At 49.9% G+C, this 11,083-nt stretch overlaps 1 protein-coding gene across 48 annotated transcripts in view; it reads right to left on the reverse strand.

The window, feature by feature from the left end:
- tp53bp1 (tumor protein p53 binding protein, 1) overlaps positions 1-10,203 on the reverse strand; it is a 17,042-nt gene extending 6,839 nt beyond the window's left edge. For 11 of the 48 annotated variants that reach the window (XR_013451630.1, XR_013451629.1, XR_013451628.1 and 8 more), the window contains exons 1-15: positions 5,259-5,954; positions 4,592-4,679; positions 4,421-4,505; positions 4,274-4,341; positions 4,041-4,181; positions 3,897-3,951; positions 3,646-3,806; positions 2,975-3,101; positions 2,774-2,868; positions 2,515-2,702; positions 1,181-2,072; positions 815-931; positions 542-721; positions 385-451; positions 77-169 (exon numbers count right to left, since the gene is read on the reverse strand). Coding sequence is in view for 44 of the 48 variants with exons in the window: in XM_078085969.1 (XP_077942095.1) it covers positions 77-169; positions 385-451; positions 542-721; positions 815-931; positions 1,181-2,072; positions 2,515-2,702; positions 2,774-2,868; positions 2,975-3,101; positions 3,646-3,806; positions 3,897-3,951; positions 4,041-4,181; positions 4,274-4,341; positions 4,421-4,505; positions 4,592-4,679; positions 5,259-5,438 (2,537 nt within the window). In the remaining 4 variants the exon portion in view is untranslated. Of the gene's footprint in view, positions 1-76; positions 170-384; positions 452-541; positions 722-814; positions 932-1,180; positions 2,073-2,514; positions 2,703-2,773; positions 2,869-2,974; positions 3,102-3,645; positions 3,807-3,896; positions 3,952-4,040; positions 4,182-4,273; positions 4,342-4,420; positions 4,506-4,591; positions 4,680-5,258; positions 5,955-9,970 lie in introns of those variants that run through there. The other 37 variants (XR_013451631.1, XM_078085970.1, XM_078085958.1 and 34 more) reach the window with 15 other exon arrangements.
- Positions 10,204-11,083: the final 880 nt, after the last annotated feature.

Here is an 11,083-nt window from a genome sequence, read left to right on the forward strand (position 1 = left end):
TCGGAGAAGATGATGCTTAACTGACAGCCCATAGGAGGCTCCGTCCTTCCCATCACACTACTTGACCCCTGCTCACCTCACAGGTGTGGAGTGGCCCCCGGCCTGGAGGTCCTCCCTGGCCTCCTGCTGCCGGTGCACCTGCCTGACTCGAGTGAACACCGACGGGCTGCTGGGAGACCAAAAGAGTTATGTATTGTGTGTAGATGTAATTTGGTTTTAACGATCTGGATAACACTAAATATTGTTGTTGTAGGAGCAACAGTTGTCTTTACACTGCGTGTGTGTGTGTGTGTGTGAGGGACCGGACCAGAGAGCAGAACATCTCCACCTCACAAGCAGCTCTAAGCATCGAGCTACAAGCTCACGCGACGAGCGTCGGGTTACCTGGCTACAGCGTTGGCAACGGTGGTAACCATGGCGACTGGTTCCTCCTCATCCGACAGCGTTGGTTCTGGGGGGATGGAACGTGCATCAATGGGGAGGCATCAATGTGCTGGTTGTGAAGGACTGTGTGGGTGGGTGGAGGTGGGGGGGCTCTTACTCTGCAGGCTGAAGCGCTCCGAGCTGCCCTCCTCCACAGGGGTCACCAGCTTCATCCTCAGACTCAGCTTCCCGTCTCCCTTCTCCACCGCCTCGTCCCCGCTCGCCCCCGACGCCATGTTGCTCGCCGCCATCGACCCGTTGCCCCCCGAGCCGGACTTCTCAGAGAAGGAAGTAATCTCTGCAAAGAAAATACAGTAATAAAAACCATTGGAGCTCGTTAGAAGTTTGTGTTTTAATAAGACGTTTAGCAGAGAAGCTCAGCAGAACCCACCGATGGGAGTGCTGTGTCTCAGGGTCTGCTTCAGCTGGCTGATTAGAGGGGGCGTGGCCCCGACCACAGGACCAATCAGCTCCCCTTCTTTAGGAAGCGTGAAGTGGAAAGAAATGTCTGCGGTAAGAAAAGAAAATGAGCGTTACTGGATCACCTCGACTATCGACACAGAATCTCTCTTTGGCTCCCTGTAACTCGCAGAATTCAGTGCAGGAATCCAACTCAATGAGCTCCAGACGTCCAAAAACACGCCAGCGCGCCATCATTTAATTATTTAGATCTCTTGAAGAGTTGATGAACAGTCGCATTTGCATAATTGGAAGGTCCAACTTATCAGGGAAAAGAGGCCATGAACACACTGCTCACCTCCCGAGCTGTCACTCAGCCCCTCTGGGTCAGGCCCCGCCCCCGGCGTCTGGGAGAGCCTATCGGGAGCCGCGTGGGCCTTCCCCCCGTGAGCCTGGGGCTGATGGCCGTTGGTGGAGACCGGCAGAGAGCTGCTGGTCAAAGACGGCGGCGCGGCGTCTTTCTGAAGAGCCTGAGAGTCCCTCTCGCTGTCTGTAACCACGACGACGCTGTCCTCCCCTCGGCCTCCACACTCCGCCTCCTCCATGGGCTCAGGGGACAGCAGCTGGCTCTGGGAGAGGACGAAAGCCATTCCCGGACTCTCTTCCATCACCTCCTCCTCCTCCTCCTCCTCCTCTTCGCCCCGCCGCCGCTCATCGGTTTGACTGTTTCCGGCCGCTCCACACTCCTGTGTGGACGCTCCAACGGACGGACTCCTCGCTCCTCCCCCTCCGTCCCTCTGCGAGGGCACGGGGCCCTTCTCCCCGTCCCCAGCGGCGGTCTGTGAAGCGCAGGGGGAGGGGACGCGGCGGGGGGTGGCGTCTGCAGGCGGAGTCTCCTGCACAGAGCTGTCGGCGGTCAGATCGGAGCCGGACGCCGGGCGGGCGGAGCTCGCCTCTACATTCACCGTTGCTACATTCAAAGGTCGCTGCTGCGGCGACTCGGCCTCGCCGGCGGGGGTCCGGGTGTGCGGCGGGACGCCGTTGCTGTCGCTGCCGCAGTGAGGAGCCGCGGAGTCGCGGGCGGGCGACTCGTCCGGCTCCTCGATCTGAGTGGCCTGGCTGTCCTCCTCGTGCTGGGGGGGGCTGTCGGCGGAGAGCCGCAGAGGCGGAGCCGGCTCCGGGCGCTGAGACGGCGACGGCCTGTCGGGCGCCGTCGGCGTCTCCTGGCTCTGAGTCGGGACAAACGCGTCCTGAGGGAGGCACGGAATACGCTCATCATCCACTCGTAAGCTTTCATTAATGATCTACTCGCCGAATTCCCAACATGACGTCTTGAGATTGTTTGACCAACAGCAGAAAATCACAAATAAATTGAAATTTATATTCATGTAAATGCAGAAAAGTTCATCAAAATAGTAAACCAGCAAGTCAACACATGTTTTTTACAATTTGGAACAAAAACGTCACTAAATATCTCTCAATGCAAACGAGGGAGACAAAAATAATTAATTTAATATCAGAATAATCATTAATTCAATTCATTTTATTTTATTTTGTATAGCCCAAAATCTGTTAATCTGTCAGATTCATCCAACTTTTAACTGAATATCTTTGTTTTCTTTAAACATTCCATAATGTGTTGCGTGCTGCAGCCTCAAAACCAATAAGAATCATAAATAATTAACTACATACGTGAGAGAACTCTGGCTGGGAGGGCAAAGAGAGAGTTCGGTCCAACACAAAACCAGGAGGATTCTGGGAGACGGGAGTAGAGGCGGATGGGCGTGGCTTAGAGGCAGACTCGGTGTCCATCGGCTCCTCCTCCTCCACCTTCTCTGCGTCTCCTGGGGGCAGCGAGGTATCCATCGCTTCATCCCCATCTGACGAGGAAGAAACTGTTCAGCTCTCTACATCCGCCAACTTAAATCCCACCGAAAGAGGAATCGTTTACCGCGTTGATGCTCGGGTCCCGTCGGCGAGCTGGGGACGATCAAAGGGGTCTGGGTGAAGTTGTCTGGGGTGGGGCCAACGTAGTCAATGGAGCTCCTGCAAAAGACAAAACAACGGGCAAAGAAAGCAGAAGTTGGTTATTTTCTTCTTCTGCGCCGTGCTGGCGTGTTGGCGGCGAGGCGCCGGCGCCCTCGGGACTCACTGGGACAGACTCTCCTGCACCAGCGCCCCCTGTCCGGACAGGTGCAGCAGGCCCAGGGTGTGCGCCGGCGTCGGCGTGGGGGCGCCCTGCTGCTCCGGCTCGGACACCGTGCTGTCCACCGCCGCCCCTGAGCGAGAGACAGAGACGCAGAGCGGGACGTGAGAGACGGCATCACAGCCTCAGATCTTAGAATAAACGCTAACCGGCTAACCGGCAGCGGCGGATCGCTCACGGATCGATTGATACAGGACTTGTTTTGTTTTTATATACCAGCATTTAAGACTAGAAACTGTTTTTTATCACCTTTGCAACCATCCCAAAGTAACCCATCAAAAACCTGTCATCCCTTCACCTGGTTGAAGTCACACAAGAAAAATCTTTCAACCAAAATGTATGTTGCATGACAACCGTTACATGAAATTCCCGTAATACTCATTTTTACTGAGTGGAGCGTGAACGCATCCCAGTGGAGCCGGATGGAGCCGAGGCTGCGTTCGGTTAGATCGTGATGCGTTCAAGCCCCGTTCAGTAAAATATATATACAGGTTATAAATTAATAGGAATTTAATTTCCCAGGTGCTGCTGTCGCCTGATAAGACTTCTGGTGCCGGGACCTCGCTTCCCTTCCACGTTTCGGCCCATTTGCCACAAACTGCGGCGCTGATGCGTACCCGACTTGTCGGCGGCGAACATGTCCTCCTGCGAGGACAGGATGTCCCGGCCCTGCTCGTCGGAGGCCTCGAGGCCCTCGGAGTGCAGCAGAGCCTGGATGCCCATCTTCCTCCCCGACCGACCCGAAGACTCCAGGGAGCTGCTGGAGCTCACCTCCGACCTGGGGGAGGAGAGGGGAACCATGAGCGCTGCTGCTCCCGGACCACCCACCCCGGTTATCAACGCAGGATTTAAAGCACGGGGGCCCAACCTCGCGGCGTTGTGGTCCCGACCCTCCGGAGTTCTGCTGCTGACCTTCTGCTCTGCTGGTGACCAAAAGACGGCAGAGGTTAAGACTCGACGGCGCCGCCGTGAGTGGTGACAACAAACGCTGCGCGGTCCGGAGGGTGAGTACCTAGTTCGGCGCGTCTCTCGCCGTCTGGCCGAGGAACATCATCTTCTTCCTCCTCCTCCTCCTCCTCCTCCAGCACCATCACCTCGCCACGCACATCCTGACTCTCGGAGAGCTCCAGGAAACCAAATTGAGAGGCTCCCCCTGAAACGCCAGACGCACGGGTGCCGTGAACACACGCAGGCCGCGCTCGCCGCCGCGCCGCGTTCGCGTTCTCACGCGGGCGGAGCTCCTACCTTCGGACGGCATGCAGTGCGTGGTGGAGTCCGCTCCGGGCTCCACAGCGGCCTCCTCTGCTGCACACCTGCACACAAAAGGGTGAAGCACTTCATCGCAGTCCGAAGCCCGAGCGTCAACGAGCGCGCGCGTCTGTCGGAACGTACTTTTTCTTGTTCGGCGGAGGGTTAATGTCGACTACTTGACTTTCCTCCTCCAAAGCAGCGCTGGGGTTGGCCGCCATCAGAATCCCTAAATTAGAGACAATAGCATCGTTGTGCTTTTTTTAGTGGACAGTGAGACACAAGCACCCGACAGGTTGTTGGAAAGGTACCGACCAGGTTCAGCTTGGTTGTTACTCTGCGAGCTCTCTGATTGGCTGTCACTCTGAGAGTATCTGCTTCCCAGCGGCGAGGATATCAGCTCCTGAGGAAAGACGAACGTCAATCATTCTCACTTTAATGGGACAGACGACCCGATATCAAAAGTCTATATTAAGCCTCCTTATTCCAAGGCGGCAATTCATCAATCTGGATTGTTTGAGGAGGAATCAGCCGAGATGTCTGCCCCTTTTTTCTTTTATTATATGGCACTACGATATATATGACATATTATATGGACCTGAAGAGCCAAAATAAACAAGAGGAAACGTGTAAACAAGACTGTGGGGGAACGTAACTGAGTATGTTCACCCAATCTAAACAGCGATTGTCCTTTCAGACGATTGTATGGAACTATTTAGCCCACACAATTATTTTAATAATATTTCAAACAAAATCAAAGCCATTCTCTATTAACAACTAGCTAACGTGATGACTTCATTGTAGTAACTATTTAATGCAAATGCTGCTCAGACAATAAACCAACAATCCAACAGATGATAAATACTGTTTCACCCACATGAGATTCTCACTTTTTCATCAGCAGTTGAAACTATTTAAATACAGAAGGGACTGACTGCGATTGTGCCAATTAAACTACACCCTGAAGCCCTCGGGTGCTCACCAGAACCGGGCTGCGGGAGGTGGGCTGCAGGCTGGACAGGCGGCGGGCCAGCAGAGCTCGGTAGCTGCTCTCCGGGTCGTCCTCCAGGGCGACGCTCTCCGGCTGCGAGTCCTCCACGATCAGGCACGGGTTCTCGGGCTGAGGCGGGCTGGAGTCCAGTTCACTTCCGCCGGGCTCCATGAGGTCGGGCCGAGGGACGGGGGACGGGCTGCTGGGAGCCTGCCGGGGCAGCAGTGAGGGGGGACAGCGGGGGGGGGGGGCGTGTGAGTGCGCGCACGGTCATTGTTACCTGGAAGTAGCCGGCGTTAGCACGTTAGCTAAAGGCTAGCATGCTAACGCTCAAAGCCACAACAAAGCGCCCATTCGCTTCCCACCGGAGAGTCGGTTATGCGGCCCCGAAGGAAGCGCGGAGACGCGCGGCCGGAGCCCGAGCGGCGGCGTCCACACGTCACCGGCGTCAAGTTACGTGTTTGACATTATAACCATTATTGTTCTCACGAAACATACCTACACATGCAGGCGGGCTCTTCGTCGCCGCGCACCGCGGCAAAACTTTCAAGGAATGATTTCATTGGTCGGCACGCAGGCATGCGCGATGACGTCACGTGAGGACATCCGCTTGGTTTTATGGTTTCATGTCTTTTTTTTTTATATGTACCGTTTGCCAGAGGTTTTTTTTTATTATCGATAAGGTTTAAAAAATTCACCCAAACATCAACGTGTCTCTATTGGCCAAATAAATGTATATATGCATCAATGCACCACAATGATTTGGACTCGTGAAGCATCATATAATGCGCATATCATAATACAGATATTAAGTCTATATGTCATTATACATTTTGAACATTATAACATGATTTAAAATAAGATTCAAAACATAATTCCAAACTAACAAGCGTTCAACCCGATTCCACTGGATGCTTTAAGTGAGTTTAAAATGTTAAAATGTAGACTGTAACTACATTGAATATAGTATAAACTGTTCATTTCAATTCATTTTTCATTATTATGATTTTATATTATTGAGTGTTATTCATCCTATTTTATTTCTAAATATGCCCTTTAATATTTATTTTTCCCCCAGACAATTATGTTGAGCAATGTGGGTATGAAACATTTGGTTTGCAGGATGTTTTAGAGATATTTTAACATATTTAAGTTGATATTTCAGATATAGTTAAATATACATTTACTTTTGTTTAATACAAATTCATATATTGGATTATTTAACTTGGAATGATGCATTTTGTTTTTTAATTAATAATCATCATCATTAGTCCCTCATCCTTTTTAGGGTTTTGTACATTTAAACAGTATTGAAAACTCTCTTCATGTATTTATAACCATAAAGATGCTGCTACGTGACATATTACTGTGGAGTTTGTCCCTGTGGAACAATAAGTCCTGAGAAGAAGATAAATCTGGGGCACTGCGTCCCACAGTGGGATCGCAGAGACCTTCAGAGGTCCTTGAAGGCTTTCAGGGACTCAAAGTGAGATGCAGGTTGACTTTCACAATAATTCCCCTCAGGTGTCTGATTCCATATTTAAATCATCACTGAGGCACATTGGGCAGAAGGAATCTTTAGGAGAGCTGCGCAGGGTTTCAGGAATAATGAACTAGCTTTTCCTCCTTTAGACGTTGTGATATCTGTGTTCAACATGAATCTCTGTGAGAGAGAAAAATGAATAAAAATATAAGAATATCCCTATTAAGCTTCCTCCGTTACATGAAGACAAATGCTTTTAGTATCGCGAGTCTTCAGCAAATTATATCTTTAATGGAAACAAAGTGTTATCTATCAAAGCTTGTTAACAAAAGACTTTAACAGAGAATCTTCCTGTGCAGAACCTCCAGAATCGAGAGAGGAGTGAAGCTGTGGAGTTCGGTGATGTAAGAGCTCCTGAAGGAGGCTTCTGGATCACATTACCGACAGGATGAAGACACCACAGGTGAAGACGGTGTTGGGGTTTTAAGTAGAAGTGAATGTCTAGTCATAGAATTTGTAGTACGTGTAATGATGTTTAGTGATAGAATTGTAGTTTGTGTGATGTTAGATTAGTTATTACATTAACATGTTAGATGAAGTGAATACAATGTGAATCAAACACAGTTTATAGTCTTTTAAAACGTAGAAACACACTACACATTTACATTCTGTTACAATGTGATGTTAAAACCTGGGAACGGATGCCAATTGCCGTTCTTTATGGATTTCTCCCAATTTTCTCCCCAAAAAGGGTTTTTTGGGAGTTTTTTCTCCTGTCAGGTAATAAAATGAACAACTTATTGCAAGGCAGCCGACTGAGGCAAATGTCTTGAGAATTGAACCACATGAACTGTCTTAGATCTTATGATGAAGTGTGATGAACGGTGATCATTAATGATGGGTTGTTGTAATTAAAGTGTACTAGTTATAAGATGAAGACTTAAACGATGTATGCTTTGTTGGGTTCACTCATTGAGGCATAAAGCCACTTTATCAGTATTGAGTGCATTGGAATGTGAGGGACAGCTAGGTCAGAGAGGTTTCAGGTTACGGCTGCAGCTTCACACCTCGACGTGAAGGGGACAATGGAGGAGGAGACCCTTTGGAGAAGAGGCCAATGACATTCAAATGCACCAAAGAAGACACACCTCAAGAGTTTTCAAAGGACCAAAGCGGGGAAAAGACTGTTAGATCTTCTCCTGCAGCTGCGTTGATAAGTCACTTTAGACTTGCTCAGGGAATTCTCTATTTCGCGAAATATTCCACTGTTCGCTTAGTATTTCACTTTGTAATTGTAATCCCTATTATGTTGTTTAGTCATTAAATACTTTTTGATTTTTGAATTTAAACGATTTGACTCATTCGTGTCCTCGTCTCGGCCGGGACGAGAACAAAGGATTGAGGCCTCCCTCGAGAGCTTCCGCAACCCTTAACAACGGTCAAAGAACGAAGGATATCAACGTGAAACCTGATATCAACAGTATTATTTTCAGTATCACAAGTTCTCTGATTTTTATATTTGCTATTTAGGAATTATCTAATGGTCCATTTTGGATTCAGGATAAATCTCCAGATGCAAATAGACAAAGTCAAATGAAATCTTAATGGGTATGTTGTTTTTCTATCTGCTAGTCTGAAAGACGTCGGTGTGTTTTTGCCTCTATTGTCTCTCCCAGTTCAGACTGCAGGCCTTTTGTAAGGACATTTTACTGGAGTGATGCAGGCGCTGTGTGCAGATTAGCAGGTGGCCTTTCAAGTACGAACATCACTTGATCATCGTGGTCTGACAGCCTCAGTTTCCATGGAGACAACTCATTTCCTGTAACAGCGCAGTCTGAGCAAACAGAGATCACAGAGCAGTGGAAGTATTAGAGAAGCAGGAACAAAGATTTGCTCCACAGCAAGTGTTCACAAAATGAGCCGGAATGTGCTTGAAATAAGTCCCACTGACGCGTTACTGCCCCCTCATGTCAGAAACCATCTCCCCACGAGACAAGGCCCCAAATAGGAGTCATCACTAACGCTCCATCCACACCAGGAAACATCTCTCTAGGAGGGCGCTTTGCTTATCTCCTGATATCCTGTGAGGAATATAAGAGCACCACCAGAGATGAGGAAGCCAAGGCAGCTTCATTTATAGATGCATTTCATCAGAGAAACCTCAACGTGCCGATGAGTCAAAGAAAGCAGCACAACAGAGAGGCATATTAGCAGTGTGTGCGTCCCACATCTGGAGCTACACCGTGGGGCTTTTATTTTGAAAAAGAAGCAGCCTCACCTTGAGTTGCCTGTTAATGTCCAGTTGCCTTTCGGGGCTTCCGTCCCATGTACCATACAGCACCATTTCATTCATCCAAAGCTCCCTTATCCAATCGTTACGGTGAAAACAAAACTGCCCAAACTACGAGACATTGACTGACCTGAAAAACAGAACAGATGTTGGACGATGGAAAAGGATTTAACACACGGACACACTCTCACACACACGCACACACACACTCCTCATTGGCCTAGAAAACAGGAAGTCTTCAGCTTTAAATGTACACTTTTTAGGTCACAAGTCTTTGGGAAGGTCCACATAAGTAAAAACACTGTTTCCTGCTGCAGTTCTTATTCTGGGTAAAACTGCCAAAAGCCCCCAGAGGTTCTGGTGGGGGTCGGACTCGCAGGTCAAAAGTACACCGAGGGCCTTCAGGCCCGGGTTGGGGCCCGGGCTGCGTGGGGGGGGGGGGGCTCATGAAGGGGATGGACGGGATGCTTGAGGAAGCCTCGTCACACTGAGGCCACGAAGCAGGATGACGTCATTTCACTTCCCCACGCAGACGGACGTCTTTAGCCGCGGGGCCGAGACGCTCCGCGCGTGTCCGTAGCAGCAGCGAGGATATTAGTGATGCGCAACATCTGCAGCTCACACACGCGCACGCACGCAGGAACATATGAGGGACTATTTCACATACAGCCCCCCCCCCCCCCCCCCCCCCCCCCACCGGTCGGGCACCAGCATCGTGCAGCCAACCGTGACCGCCACAGGCCCCCCGCGGAGCCGCGCGAGGCCGCGCGTCACGTCGTCCTCTCTGCGGGGCCGCGCTGCACGCGTTCGGGGGGAAAATGCGCAGCCACTGCCCGAAAAATGTCTGACGTGAAAACGCAGCTCTGCCGGAGCGCGGAGGTCTCCCCCCCCGGACGCCTTATTGACACCCCGCATAAAGACGCGTTTTACCTGCTGGGTCGACGTGTCCGCTCTCCGGTGGCTCCGCTCAGAACGCGTCCGGCGCCGCGCGGTCCCGCCTCTGTTTGTCGGAGAGTCGCCGTGTGGAATACAACACGCATGGCACGTCGGGATGCAAAGGCTTTTCCTTTTTTTCTGCCTTTTGTCTTTTTTTTCTGTTTGATGCCATTTCCACCTCTGGAGCCACGTGCACGCAAACGCAGCTGCTTCCCGTGCGCGACGATCAGGGGTTGACGTTACGCTTTTTTTCGTTTACTAAAATTAATTGTATATTTTTTAATAGAAATGACAGAAAAGGGAATGCATGGCTAAAATAATATTTTTTTAGTTTGTAATAATTCACACCCAACATATTTATTGTGTAAATGGAAAATACGTGTTGTTTTCGGCGGTACCTTCAAAAATAAACCTGCAGTTTGTAAAATTAAAAACTTACGAGGCAAAAAGTTCAATAAGTGTTTTGTTTTCTCCTTCTACATGTAAACACACAATCCCACAAACACCATTTATTTAGCATGTCAAGCACCAGCTGATTAGAACAGTTTGAAGTGAATTGAGTTATTTATCATTCAATTGAAATCCCTTCTTTCCACGGGAACAATGGCCGGTGCTCTGGTAGCTCTCTCTCCTCCCAGCAGAGGCCAGCAGAGCCGCTCTCTGGGCGGGATGAAGTGCTGACTCACTCCTGGTACTTCCCATCCTCCGGAGGAGAGATACGTGCAGAGAAAAGCTCACATGAAACCTCCTTCCGGTGGCTGCAGAGAAACCAGCTTTATTACAACCGATCAGAATTGATGATTTATCAATTATAGATGTTTCCACATATTTAAATCACATCTGATTGACAGTCCAATGAGGTATGAACCGGTACTTTAGGGCGGGGCTGTACATTGATTGACAGGTCTCTACCGAAGCGCTTGTCCTGTCTGGGAGTAGTCTGTGTTTACATGTGCGAGCTTAACCCTTAACCTCTTTACCGGCCTTCTGGTTTCCATTATGTTGAACTGGGGGCTTCAAACCCGGAGAATCGATCGGCTGTTAAGGAGCTCGATCACGTGACCACGCGTCGATCACATGACCACGCGTCTACCACGGAGCACTCGT

This window comes from Gasterosteus aculeatus, chromosome 12, assembly GCF_964276395.1.
Source record: "Gasterosteus aculeatus chromosome 12, fGasAcu3.hap1.1, whole genome shotgun sequence".
Classification (NCBI taxonomy): Eukaryota; Metazoa; Chordata; class Actinopteri; order Perciformes; family Gasterosteidae; genus Gasterosteus; species Gasterosteus aculeatus.